Source organism: Humulus lupulus, chromosome 1 (assembly GCF_963169125.1).
Source record: "Humulus lupulus chromosome 1, drHumLupu1.1, whole genome shotgun sequence".
Taxonomy (NCBI): Eukaryota; Viridiplantae; Streptophyta; class Magnoliopsida; order Rosales; family Cannabaceae; genus Humulus; species Humulus lupulus.
Window position 1 is genome coordinate 72,384,048 of NC_084793.1, and position 15,123 is coordinate 72,399,170.

The 15,123-nt window shown below is 39.2% G+C and overlaps 1 protein-coding gene across 1 annotated transcript in view; it reads right to left on the reverse strand.

Moving 5' to 3' along the window:
- Positions 1 to 296: 296 nt before the first annotated feature.
- LOC133816503 (uncharacterized) overlaps positions 297 to 15,123 on the reverse strand; it is a 54,174-nt gene continuing 39,347 nt past the window's right edge. Inside the window, exon 3 of the mRNA XM_062248961.1 lies at positions 297 to 330. Within this exon, the coding sequence (XP_062104945.1) occupies positions 297 to 330 (34 nt within the window). The remainder of the gene's footprint in view (positions 331 to 15,123) is intronic.

Consider the following 15,123-nt stretch of genomic DNA (forward strand, 5'->3'; position numbering starts at 1 on the left):
TGAAGAGGCAACTCAAGGTCAGCCAGCTATTGGACGCCACCTGGAGTGGAGCAAGGTCAAAATAGTTGAGAACCGTGACGAAAAATGGGTGTAATGGGATTGTACCACCCGCTTTCAAGATATGATCGCTCATAGCCACGTAACTCGGATTTGGGCAGTCAGCCCGGCATGTGTTCGAAGGAACGTATAATGTGTAGTTTGGGGGAACACGGTAGTTCTCCATTATTTCTAACAGTTTTTTTTCGGACACGTGTGACACTAGAGTGGATGCCAACAGGGGGCCAGTGTCCTGATCATCAGTCACCTGTCGTCGCCCTCTCTTCAGCATATCTGCAAAACCAAAAGAAAAAGGTGAGGTGGAAACAGGGCACTTTACCCTCCATTTTTTCTTCCTAGCAAGAGTCTTCCACCGAGGCACCGACTGTGAAAGTGCTAAACTAGGGTAGATCGAGAATAAGGGTTGAGGAGAAGACAGGACGGCCCCATGACAATCATTAGGGGAAAACGGGTTAGGAGGCTCAGGCGAGAGATTTCCCTCCATGAACTCCAGCTTCATCTGCAAATCTAAAAGAGTCACCCTAAGGTTCGCTACATGGTCATTAAGGTCATGGTGAGGATTGTCCTCAAGGGACTCTGAGTCTGAAGACAAGTCAATAAACTCGACTCCCGGAGGAGCGTCGAATGAACCTTCACAAGCCATGAGACCCCGTCCCGAAAGCAAAAAAGGTTCACGTATAAATGAGAGGATTGCTACAAAACACAAAGGAATGGGCTCAAAACCTCTAAGTACAAGTTCTCTAAATAACCTACTGTGGGGTATGAATGAGGGCATGCAACTGGGTTAACTCATGATAAGCTCAGGCCAAAATACCCCCTCCCGAGTGGTGCTAATTTGGACCCAATAAACATAAGGGAGAAAGAAAGTATACCTCAAGCAAGTAAAATTAGGTGTTGTCGTGGTCAAAAGGAGGTCGAGGGCCAAAAGCACCGTCATGATCAAATAGAGGCAAATGGTCGAAAGTACACGTCTGGGAAACCAAAGGAAAATGGTGTTTTAGTCCTCAAATGCCTGCATGGATATAGACATACAAGAAATGAACTCAAATATATATATATAAAAGGATAGCAAAAGTGAGGTTGTGGGGGATTGAACCCCTTACCTCTTGAAAGGAGCAAGGATCTAAAAACCACTAAGCTAAGGAGATGGAATGTAAATAATAGGCTAGACGTGAAAGCTTATTTATAGGAGCCGCAGGCTCATCTTAACCATTGAACCTAAAGATTGATCAATGGCCAAGACGAGAGCTTGGAATCTAGATTGGGATCCGTGAAGCAAGACAATAAGTTCATGATCAATTTCAAGTAATGACAAGGATCATCACAAACACCGCCTATACTTTCAAGACACCATACCGAAGAGTCTACTAGAGCGCCTAAAGACACTCTCCTAGACTGGGGGGCAAGTGTGGATGCTGAAAATTCTACACCAGTAATGAACCCACATCTCATGTCCAAGGTCCCTGGGAGATCCAAAGTAACCATGTGGGAAGTCCCTTTGATCCCTCAAAGGAATGTCCAAATCAACCCTGCTCCAAATGACCACTTCGCCTCGCGCGCCCCAAGCGCCTTACATGCCCCTGGTGCCTCGCACGCCCTAGGTGCCTTGCAACTGCCTCCGTGCCCTTGGCGCCTCGCGTGCCTGTGGCGCCTTGCACCTCATGAATGCACACGGTGCCTTGTGGGTGCATATAATGCCTCGCTCCCATGTTGCCTCGCAGGTGTATATGGTGCCTCATGCCTCACGGGTGCACAGAGCACCAGAACCTTCCTACATCACAAGAGAGGGCCAACCAAGTATGTCATTCATCAAAGTAGCCCACCAGAGACAAGAAGTAGGAATAAGGTACCTATAAATAGGTACATACATGCCTGCAAGGATCAATGTACATACTTAACATCTGTACTCGACAAGTGATGGTGGTAAGGGATAGTACGAGGAGTGGTAGCACCACCTCCACTCCTCTAACACTTGTACTAAATAAGTGGTGGAGACATCCCCACAGAACCTAACCATGTACTGGAGCCAACACCACTACCCCTGAGACCACTCACCTGACAGCATACTTGTGTACCATCTGGTCCCCTGGACCACAATGTAGTAGGGGCCATTAGAGCCCACAATAAAAGGAACCCTACTTCCACATGGAAAAGGGTTGGAAAAAACACTGTAGCATCATACCATAAGAAATACAAGTTCTTTTCACCATTTTCTTTCTGCAAGTATTATCTAAGAGTCTGTTTAGGTTTTTGAAGTTCTTCATTGATAAGCTCTATATTTCAATTTTTCTAACTTAACTTCGTTGATGAGTTCTCATTGTCAACACACTCATATTCCCTTTTAAAGTTGTAATGACCCAGCTAAATCTATGACCTTGGACCATTAAAACTACTAGACATAGCCACAATTTTTGAGAAAACATACATAAGAAATAATCATAATTGTATTAAAAACTCCCAAGTAAATATTGAAATACATAATGAGCGGTAAAAGAATTGTTTAAAAATAAAACATAACTTTAAACTAAAAAAATTGTTTACAAAGCTAAAAGAGGAAAATACATAAAAACATAATTTAAAGAGACTAAAAATAACGTCGTCCTCAAATCGTTCATGCAATCCATCGAATCCTTTCATCCTTAATACATAAACCAAGTTGCCAAGAATCCTTCTGCCGCCATAACTATTTTTCTACATACATAAAAATAAAGGAATGAGCCTAATGCCAGCAAGGAAAATCTACTAGCACATATACCATAAAACATAAACATAAGACTATAAAACATGCATTATAATGGCCATTATACTTCTTGGGGCTTGCTAGCTAAGCAATCATATGCCCATAAATTTATGGGGCTTAGTTATCTAAACAAGTCATATAAATTTATGGGGCTCGTTATCTAAACAATCATATGCCCAAGGAATATATTATTGGGACTTGTTATCTAAACAAGTTATTTATTTGTTATCTAAACAAATTATGTGATTGTTATCTAAATAATTCATATACTAAAAAAACTAAAAACATGTCATACATATAACATAAACATATATCAAAACATAAAAGCATACAAAATCTATCATATTTTCCTTACCAATACCGGGATTTATGAGAACAAGGACGAGATTTGGAACACTCCTAAAACCAACAATAAGAATGTGAGTATTTCTAAAGAAAGAGATGATAAAGAAATGAACTAAACCACCAAGAGGAGACTTATCGAAAAGAAACCTTAAGTTCCAAGATCTTGAATACCTAACTAAGAATTTAAACAACGAGTTAGGATCTGAATGAAGAAAACTAAAGGAAACTAAAAAACCATATAGAAATGAACTTAAGATTAAAAATACCATTGAATGTACTAGAACTGAATTATGCCTTGATATTGAAAACACACTATTTATCTCACTTCCCAAGTGTTTATAAAGCTTAAGATGATAAATATTTTATCCCAACCCAAGTATATATCACTCTATGGTAACCCTAGCAGCTTGAAGGCTCTGAACATAGCTTAAAGAATGAGAAAAATGGTTGGGTACTAGGTCCTATTTATAGAGTTCAAGGAGTGAAACAACCTCCTTTTAGCTTGAATAAAATAATTAATATTAATTGAAAAATATTTGAATATTCGTTCAACAGGTGCAGAAGACTCGGTCAAAATGTTCAGAGGCTAGTCAAGAGGTTAGGGAATGAATCAAGCTCGGTTTCAACAACATTTGAAATTATGGCCCTAGGGCCGATATATCGCCCATCATAGGCGATATATCGCCTGGCCCTATGTACCGAGTGCTTGTGGTTTCGTTTATGCGAAGTTGACGTGTTTTTTGTATTCCCCGTGTGGCGATACATCGGCTCCTATGCTGTGATATATCGGTATACGTGAATATATTAAACACGTAATTGCACTTTTTCAGCATAATATGAATTGATTAATCAGGTTTGACTGAGTAATACGATATTTCAGCAAGTTCTTGAAGAGTCTAGAGCTTCTAGAAACTTCTATGTATGAATTATCCACTTAAAATGCTAAAATCCTCAAATAAACACGATTGTGACAAATGTCATGCTCTTAATGGTCTTGGAAGATTCTAGAGCTTTCTTGAACTTTCTTTTAATTAAACTATAAATAAATCCTTATATAAACATGCACACGACAAGTGTCATGATCTTATTAATTCTATCTAAACCTTATAGTATAATAAATAACATCTTTATAATCAGCTATATTAATCAAACCTTATGTTATAATTAATATTCTTAAACTATAGGTTAAACTTATAAAATCTATAAGTGTTGCTACGAGTGTTCAACTAAGTCTCGACTTGAACCAAAATCTACAGTAACTATCATACTATAACTATTACTAGCTACTACTACTACTACTACTACTACTATTAAACTAGCTAAGTAAAGTTTTGGGACTCTACAGTTCTCCCCTACTAAAAAGAATTTCGTCCTCAAAATTTACTTACCAATCAATTCCGGATATCGGGCTAACATGTCCTCCTCCAACTCCCACGTTGCCTCACGTTCAGAACTATTACTCCATAGGATTTTGACTATCGAAAAACTCTTGGACCATAACTGCTTCATCCCTCTATCTAGGATACTAATCGGCCGTTCCTCGTAACTCAAGTCTTTGTGGAGTGCTATCGCATCGTACTTGAGGACGTGAGATGGGTCTGACACATACTTTCGTAGCATCGAGATGTGGAACACATTGTGGCTATCTACTAGAGCTGGCAGTAGGGCTAATCTATATGCAACTGCTCAAACTTTGTCCAATATCTCGGAAGGACCTATAAACCGGGGACTAAGCTTGCCTTTCTTCCCAAACCGCTTCACACCTTTCATAGGAGATATCCTTAGGAATACTTGATCTCCAACCTTGAATTCCACATCATGTTTCTTGGCATCCGCATAACTTTTCTGGCGACTTTGAGCAGCGAGCATACGCTTCCTAATTAGCGCTACTACTTCCTGAGCTTTTCTAACAACTTCGGGACTAAGAAGTTGCCATTCTCCTACCTCATCCCAATGTAACAGCGATCGGTACCTTCTTCCATAAAGTAGCTCATAAGGCGCCACCCCAATCGTTAATTGGTAGCTATTGTTGTAGGAGAATTCTATCAGCGACAAATACTTACTCCATGATCCTCCAAAATCAAGTATACAAGCGCGCAACATATCTTCTAAAATTTGTATGGTACACTCGGACTGACTGTCTGACTGAGGATGAAATGTTGTACTAAGACTTAACTTGGTACCCATGGCTTGTTGCAAAACTTCCCCAAAATCTCGATGTAAACACTGATCCTCTATCGGATACTATTGTCTTAGGGATTCCATGCAGTCGTACTATTTCTTGGACATAAATTTTTGAGTATTGATATGCTGTATACGTAGTCTTGACAGGCAGAAAATGAGCTGACTTGGTTAGTCTATCTATTACTACCCAAGCCAAATCATGTTGCTTACTTGTTCGTGGCAAACCCGTCACGAAATACATTGCTATATCGTCCCATTTCCATTCTGGAATGCTAAGTGGTTGCAATAAGCCTGCAAGCCGCTGATGTTCTGCTTTCACTTGCTGTCATACTAAACATTTAGACACAAATTTCACTATATCCTTCTTCATTCCTAGCCACCAATTTATTACCTTAATGTTGTGAGTCATCTTGGTCGACCTTGGGTGAACTGAGTATGGGGTATTGTTCGCTTCTTCTAAGATCTTCATCTTAATCCCTTGATCCTTTGGCACGCATAACTGATCCTTATATCTCAATAACCCCTGCCCTGATATGTGCCTTACCTTCTCTATCTGCATCCATATGTGCTACTAATGTGTCATCATGCCCTTCTTTGATCCGTATTTCTTCTAACAGACTTGACTGGATACACAAGTTAGCCAGCTTACCGATGACGACTTCTATTTCGGCACTGATCAACTCCTACTGTAGCGGCTTTTCTATTTCAGCTAGTGCTGCTATACTTCCATAACTCTTCCTACTTAGCACATCAGCAACTACGTTTTCCTTTCCCGGGTGGTATAGGATTTCCCAGTCATAATCCTTCACTAGTTCTAACCACCTGCGCTGCCTCATGTTGAGCTCTTTCTGAGTGAAGGAATACTTTAAGCTTTTGTGGTCTGTATAAATCTCACACCGTTCTCCATAAAGATAATGGCGCCAGATTTTTAACGCAAAGACCACCGCTGCCAACTCCATATCGTGTGTTGGATAGTGTTGCTCGTACTCCTTTAGTTGCCTTGTGGCGTAGGCTATCACCTTGTCATTTTGCATCAGCACACAACCCAACCCTTGCTTCGATGCATCACAGTAGACTACAAACTTTTCATTGGGTGTCGGTACACAAAGTACTAGTGTTGAGCACAACTTATCTTTAAGAAATTGGAAGCTCTCTTCACACTTATCAGTTCAAGTGAACCTTTGTTGCTTCCGGGTCAGGTTGGTGAGTGGAGTGGCTATCTTAGAAAAGCCCTCTATAAACCTCCGATAATAACCTACTAGTCCTAGAAAGCTTCTTACCTCTGATGCGTTCTTTGGTCTTGGCCAATCCTTCACAGCCTCTACCTTAGATGGGTCTACTTCAACTCTGTCCTTGGATACAATGTGTCCGAGGAATGCTACTTGCGAAAGCCAAAATTCACACTTCTTGAACTTGGCATAAATTTGATGCTCCTTTAGTCGCAACAAGATCAACCTTAAATGTTTTTCATGCTCGACTTCGTCCTTTAAGTATACCAAGATGTCGTCGATGAATACTACGATGAATTTATCCAAGTAGTCCTTAAAGACCCTATTCATTAAATCCATAAACGCGGCTGGAGCATTGGTAAGACCAAAAGACATAACTAAAAACTCGTAATGCCCAAAATGAGTTCTAAAGGTTGTCTTGGGAATATCCTATTCCCGTACCTTGAGCTGATGATACCCAGACCGAAAATTGATCTTTGAGAACACGGTCGCTCCTCAGAGTTGATCAAACAAGTCGTCAATCTGGGGTAGCGAGTACTTATTCTTAATCATCACCTTATTCAACTCGCGGTAATCTATGCACATCCTCATACTTCGTCCTTTTTCTTCACAAATAAAACCGATGCTCCCCATGGCGAATGGCTCGGTCTAATGAAACCCAAGTATAGGAGTTCTTGTAGCTACATCTTCAACTCCTTGAGTTCGGTAGATGCCATCCGGTATGGTGCCATTGTGATAGGCTCGGTGCCCGGTGCTAGTTCGATTGTGAAGTCAATTTCCCGAGTCAGTGGCAACCCTGGTAAGTCGTCGGGAAATACTTCAGGAAATTCCTTTACAATGTGGATGTCTCCAACCTTTAGTGGTGTTTCCTTTACCATATCCATGACGTTGGCTAAGAATGCTTGACATCCTTTTTCTATCATCCTCAGAGTTATATAAGCGGTGTGCGTAATCTTGAAACTTGTCCCATAAAGCATAATCTTTGGCCGTCAGGAGTCTCGAACGTCACTTTCTTGCATTTGCAGCCGATGGTTGCGCCATGCCTTGCTAGCCAATCCATGCCTAGTATCACGTTGAAATCTTTGATCTCAAATTCTATCAAGTCTCCTTCTAGTTCTACTTCCTCAATCTTGATCGGTATGCCTCATACTATTCATGATGATAGGACTGCTTTGCCCGAAGGCAACTCTGTTACAAACCTAGTTCTAAATCTTTCACAAGGTTTGTCTAATTTCTCTTTCATTCCTAACGAGGTATACGAGTGAGTGGCTCCCAAATCAAATAATACAGAACATACATTATTGAGGATAGAAACCTGGCCTGTAACTACTTTATTGCTATCGTCAGCTTCTCCTTGGGTTAAGGCAAAAACCCTAGAAGGAACCATCTTGTCTTCCCTTTTTCCCTCTTGCTTAAGCTGGAGACACTGCCTCTTTTGGTGACCTTCCTGACCATAGTTGAAGCATCCTTGGTGTTTGCATGACACTCACCAGGATGTTTCTTTTGGCACTTAGCACATTGTGGGTATTCTACATAACCCAGTCGATTACCTCCATTGTTCGTTCGTGCCCTTTTATCGTTGTCGGATTGCTTGTTGTCAGGATGCTTTCTTTTCTGACCATTATTGTTGCTGGACTGATTTTTATTGTTGTTGTGGTGGTTGTTCTGACCATTCTAAGGTTGACTTTGCTGTTTAGGCTCAGGCTTACTGGCCTCCTCTTTACTAACATTCACCTGAAGCCTTTCTACTTCTATTGCTATTTCTAGAACATCGGCATAGGTAGTATTTCTCGAGTTTGCTAGCTTAACCCATAGATCCATCTTTGGTCGAAGTCCTCTAACAAACTTAGTCACCCCCAGAGAGTCAGTTGGAACCATTTCTGGTGCAAACTTGGCTAATCGGTCAAACTGTCGAGCATACTCTGCTACTGATAAACTCCCTTGCTTCAAACCAGCGAACTCCTCGACCCTTGAAGTGATGACTGCCGAATCGTAGTACTTTTTGTGGAACAGCTCCACAAATCTGGTCCAAGTCAAGGTGGCGACATCGTGAGTCTGCTGAACTAAGTCCCACCATATTCTAGCATCTTTCTTAAGCAGAGACGAAACGCAGGATATTCGGTTCGCATTGCCGAGATTTATGTGTGCTAGGATCGGCTCCATATTTCTGAGCCATTCTTCCGCCTCGAAGGGGTTTGTTGTCCCTTCAAAGTTTAGAGTGTGTTGCTTACGAAACCGCTCGTAAATTGGCTCCATGTGCTGAGCTGGGTATGGCGCATCGTTCGCCATTGGCCATCCCCCATAAGGTCCTACTTGATGGGGTGCTTGAGCCATTTGCTGAGGCTGAGGTTGTGGCGAAGGCGGAGGCTGAGTTTGAGGCTGAGCCTATTGTCGTTGTTGCTATAGTAATTCCTCAACTTGCTTTTGTAGTCTGGCAATTTCCGCAGTGTTGTCAACAGGTGGCGGCAGCGGCGCACTTCCGTTGGTAGTAGCACGCACTCCCCTTCTACGAACTGGAGGGGCTTCGTTGCTCTCAGGAGCAACGTTGGAGGCATTAGCATTGGTGCGAGTAGACCTTCTAAGCGACATCTTCAGCGGAGTTCTAACAGTTAAGAAATATTGTTAGAACTTACCCTAATAGGCTCTAAGGCAAAAACTTAATCTAAGCAAAAATAACCCAATCCTATTTAATATGACTTTTTATGAAAAGAATTATATAAGCCTTCTTTTAATTAGGGTGTGTTTCTAAACTTAAAAAAAATAAGCCATCTTTATTATTTTCTAAGTCTGTTTCTAATCATCCTATATGACTTAATCCTTAGGCTCGAAACTCATCGTTGTTCCAAATTTAACCATATTGAGGGAGGGCTGGGATCAGTAAAATCGTTCCCACTACTATGGCCTCCTAACTCTCAATATAGAACCTGGTTCATTGATTTGTGTCCACCCTATCCGAACTTAGTCATTAGTTATTAAATTTATTATTTATTATGATTGCAAAAGAAAATCAAACTCATACATGTCATTAAAATAACAATGATATTAATTTGTAAAAACAATTTTCGCTATTTACAATCATAAATGAAAACAAATAATAAATAAAATAAATAAAGAAACTAATCTATTCTAAAAATCGGGATCTTCTACATCTGATCCTTCATCTAACATATAATCATCTATCTCTTCATAGTCATCATTATCTTGAGCCTCAAAATGCCCTCAAGGAAGATTCGTAAAAATTCTATGTTTTTGCTCATTTGTGAATTGGAACTCCATCTTAGAGGTGAACCTAAGTATTAGAAAATAATACCTCATAGCTATTGGTAATTCATCTTCATCATCTATCATCTCCCATATGTCTTCTAGGGCTGCAATTACATTAGGATAATCTTTAAAAAGTCTAATCACTAAAACATATTGCTTCGTAGCTCTCATCATGATTTGCTTAGTTTCTTGGAGGTGACCTATCTCCCTGTGGAATAAGAGTAATCTTCGAGTGATTCTTTCTAGCACTCCTACAATGTTTCTTGGCTCTCTAATTCTTTTCAAGGCCTTAATGGCTCGGATATCCTCATAATTTAATGCTCCATTAATTCTTAACTGAAAACATAAGGCTAAAATGTTAGCTAAACACATAAACATAATAACTATCACATAAGAACTTACATTGGCGGTTAGATTCGGAGCTTGAGCGTGTGTATCAAGGAGAAATCCATGCGAATGAACCATTGCTTTGATACCAACTGTAATGACCCAACTAATTCTATGACCTTGGACCATTAAAACTACTAGACATAGCCACTATTTTTGAGAAAACATACACAAGAAATAATCATAATTTTATTAAAAACTCCCAAGTAAATATTGAAATACATAATGAGTGGTATGTGATCCTATTGTTTTAAAATAAAACATAACTTTAAACTAAAAGAAATTGTTTACAAAGCTAAATGCGGAAAATACATAAAAACTTAATGTTGACCCTCGATTTGGCCAACGATACGGAGTCAAAAGTACGACAGGAAATGAGATGACAATTAAGAGTTTAATCTAATGGTAAAGAATAAATACAAACACCCAATGAATGGTAATGACCTACGTGTTGGGGTTTTATGCCCTAATTAAAACCCAAATTCTTTGTAATCTCATTTTATTATCAATAAAAGAATAGAAATCATTTTTTTGACTTGGTTAATCACTTTGCTCACATGTTTTATTTTCATGATTATTTGTTTAATATAAACTTCTATTAAATCCCGAGCATATAGCTAATCTTATTTATAGCGACGTAATCACAGTAGAATATAAATATGATTATATGTTCAAAATAAGTTAGTCCTAAAATTAGTCAGTGCACAGGATTTACACTGACTTGCCAATCTACGATATGTTCTACTTACACATTACAGTGTTATGTTCTTTCTAGAACATTAGCAAAGTAGATAAGATCGGATGTATTTGTTACATCGGACAGGACCGATATTGCAGTTGATAAGATAAGTAAACATACCATTATTGTCTATTCTAGTCATATCATATAGTTGACCATCGTTCAATTCAATCTCAATTATGAGTGGTTAGTATTCTAACTGATTGTATTATTTGAGTTCTTTGACTTGTTCGTTACCAGCTTACCCTACGGACTAGCCCAAACTTACATCTTCGGAACTCGATAGTATAATAGAGTGGGAGTGTTAATCATAGATATGAACATCTATAGCTTCTAATGAAGAAGTGAAACGATGGTTTCCTTTTAGTTTGGTTCAAGGTGTTAAATGATAGAGATCTCATTTTAGTAATTAAATTAGTTTACTGAAATATCATTTACAAGGAACTAAGTGTTTTAAGGATAAAATACAATGAGGGGTAAAACAGTATTTTAGTCCTATCTCATTGTAGACCGTCTATAGAGGATTGAGTGACAATTATTGTTGTAACAATGGATAATTAATAGCGTATCTATATTTGTTATAGAGCGTTCTATGAATTCAAGACTGCAATTTTGAGTCTATAGTGGAGTCACGAGGAATTAATAAGTTAGTAAATTTATTTGTTAGATTTATGATAACTTATTGGAGCTTTATTTCATAGGCCCATGGTCCCCAATGTACCTTGGATAAAATCATCTAGATAGTCTCAATTAATTGATTTAATCATCAATTAGAATTATCAAAGTTGACCAGGTGAATTTTTGATAGTTTCACAGAGTTGTGTAATTTTGAGAAGAAAAGAGAAATTGTGGCAGATTTATTAATTAAGATAAATTGGTATCTAAATTAATAAATAAGTTTAAATCAAGGTTAAAAATATAAATAATTAATTTGATAAAGGATTTAAATAATTAATTAAATAAATATAAAATAATACATGCCTTGATTTTAAGTCCAATAGGTTTATAATCAAATGGGAAATTTCACGAGCCTATAGCCCATGATAATTTCGACCTAGGGCTTTAAAATGGCTATTATTTTATTGATTTTTTAATTAAATTAAATGGCCTAATTGAGTCTATAAAAGGAGTGCTTAGAGAGAAGTCATCAGTTAAGATTTCTGAGAAGTCTGATAAGTTTAATCACACATTTTCTGATAGTTTTAGATTCTCTCTAAACACAAGTCATTTTCTAAGCCTCTTTGTTATTTTCTCTTCTTCTCTCTATATCTATCTCATGTGTTGAGAATTTCCCACACTAGTCTAGGTGGTTCTAAGGATATATTGGAAGGCTGTGAAGAAAATAGAAGATCAGTTCAGTTTCTTGATAATACTCTGCGACAGAGAGGATACAAGAGTTAGAGAAGCTGAAGGAAGGACTCTTTAATTCCGCTGCGTATACTGTAAGTATTCTATTCTTTGTTTCTCTTTGAATTCAATTTTAGAAACATGTTTTAGGCTATCTCGTATTAAGTTGTTTGATATTAGATATACATGAAAATAAATAAAGATCCTGTATAAGCTAATCTAACACTATGTCCACTTAGTGCTATTATTAATATTGAGTACCAATGTCGTGATCAAAGAACTAGGGTTCTTGAGTTTCACAAACCTTGGGAGAACTACAACAAGACGATAGATAATGGCACTATATGCTCTCTCTTTCAATATTTAGAAAAAAGCTTCAAAGATCAAAAGTCCGTTCCTTGAGCTATTTCATGCATATTTATAGGCTCAAGGGGGGTTACATGGGCCAATGGGCCTTAACTATCCTTAATATCCGTATATCAAGGCAATAAAGATGAAGTAATCAACTTAATTATTACAAGATTACAATCTTAGAAGGAAATAAACTGAATCATACAACCAACCTTGTCGTATCTAATAGTCAGGCTTGATGAAGCAATATATAGCTGGTCGATAATCGAACAACACCGCCGTATTTTGACTCTGCCACGTGTCATCCACGTGTGAGAAATCCTTGCCATGTCATAAGCATCTGTTTTTGGGTAAACATTTTCCCCCCAAGTTTACTTTACTGCGACCAGCATAACGTAAACTTAGGAAACTGACTCTTCGCTTACCCCACCAAATTTGTCAGAGCCGCCCATGCTTTCTTGAAAAAAGTAATCAATCATGTCTAATCATGTCTTTTCAGTTTCCCAAAAAAATTTCTGATGGCTATTGCACTTCCCCATACTTTGAAAAAATTAATTCCATGATTACCTCTTTTACGGCTCTACGATCACTATAACTAATACCCCCAGATTACATTTTTACTTTTTACCTTTCACTTGCCTTCTCTTCTTTAGGAACTTTAAAGAAACTCAACCTTCAGAGCTCAGAAAACCTTGAAGCGTTCATTACTGATTTAAGGAATTTTCACTTTGACGCTCGAAACATTCATGCTCATACTCTAACTTTCATCCAAGGAAGTTTCCAGAATCTTTCCATCGTTTGAGATGTCAAGCAAAATCGTTTTATATCTGTTTTTGTCTCTAAGTTTTGAATGTTCTTGGCTGAGACTGTTTTGGGGTAAATGGGCATATTGATCGATGCTTGATAAGGTAGTGAAATAATGTTTTATAGGAGTTAGGAGTTAGTTTGGTAGTCGAGACTGTAGATTTAAGGCGTAAAATCGAAGTAAAAATTCAATTTTTCAGCTAGTTGAAAAACTGGGTTTTTCCTGCCCTCTCGGAGTCGAAAAAGTGTTTTTGCTAGAGTGTTGCTGACCGTATAAAAGCTTAACTTTTATACGCGAGCAACGTTATTCCAACTTTTAACACAAGTTTTAGGCTTTAAGTTCTCATCTCCCCCTTTTTCTACTCGCAGCGTTTCATGCAAGATCCGTGGGGAGGTGAGAGACCTATCGACAATGACTTGCTAGCCCAATTGCCCAAGGACGAGGAGCAACCATCATTGTTGATACCTGAAATTCCCTTTTCTCGCGCCACTTCAAACACTCCATCGAACCTCCTCCAAAATATGGGTCAAGTAAAATATAAAGCCTAGAAAAAGAAACCTTCCAATCCTTCAAATCAGCCTGCTCCTCAGGCTGAAATTCCCTCGACCAGTGGTCGAGAAAGAAATATCCCCGACCCTAGCATCCAGATTCAAGCTCAACTTCGGAACACCATTCAACTAGATGTCGAATGGTACGTTGCCCCTCCTAGCCGAGTAACAGTTAGGATGATTGTGAATTATATTAAAAAATACGGACTTCCTAGGGTAACCCTAGTCCAACCCACCAGAGACCAACGGGTGAATCTGCCTTGAGGCACCTTCAGCGCCTGGTCGAGGTATCACATCGAGGCAGGAGTGATCCTGTCTCTCCATCCTTTCTTCCAAGGAGTGGCCAACAATTTTAGGGTCGCTCATTTTCAAATAACCCCTAACGGATATAGAATGCTCTCTGCACTCTATATCCTTTATAGCCATAAGAAATGGCATGTCCCCACACCACATGAGGTCAACTATCTGTTCGACCTAAAATCCAACCCCCACCAAGAAAACACGGGGTTGTTCCACTTCTATCACCAGAAAACGTCCCGTACTTTCCTGAGGACACAACTTTTATTTCCAATGTGGGGAAGTACCACCTAGAGTACTTTTTGACTACAAACATGGTTGCCAACAACTGGCCTTCACTCAAGGAGTTAATATTTTTACTCCCCTAGTTGGTTACTTTTCTTTAATTTTTTCTTCATTTCCCTTAGATTTTTAGCGCCTTTCAGGCCCATGGCTGCGACCAGCTCCCACACCAGACATGGAAGTCCGATCAGCCCTCTTGGCCAGCATGACTGACGTGGAGAAGAGCATCAAGCATCTGGTCACAGAGGCTAACCTTAGGCTGGTCGGGCTTTTGGCACCTCACCAATATGTGAGGGAGTCAACGGCGGGAAGTGCCACTAGAGAGGAGATTCCCGAGCAGCACCCACACATGTCACAACCTCAAAGGAGGAGGATGACTGAAGTGAAAATCAAGGAACCCTCCAGCATCCCGCGAGCTACTGCTCCCCCTGCCCCACTGGGAAAGGGAAAAAAGAAAGCCACCGAACCTTCCGCTCCCATCGACGAGTCTTCAGAAGAGAACAGTACTGTTTTCTCACTCTTAGATAGTTTGGCAATTCCCTTTCACT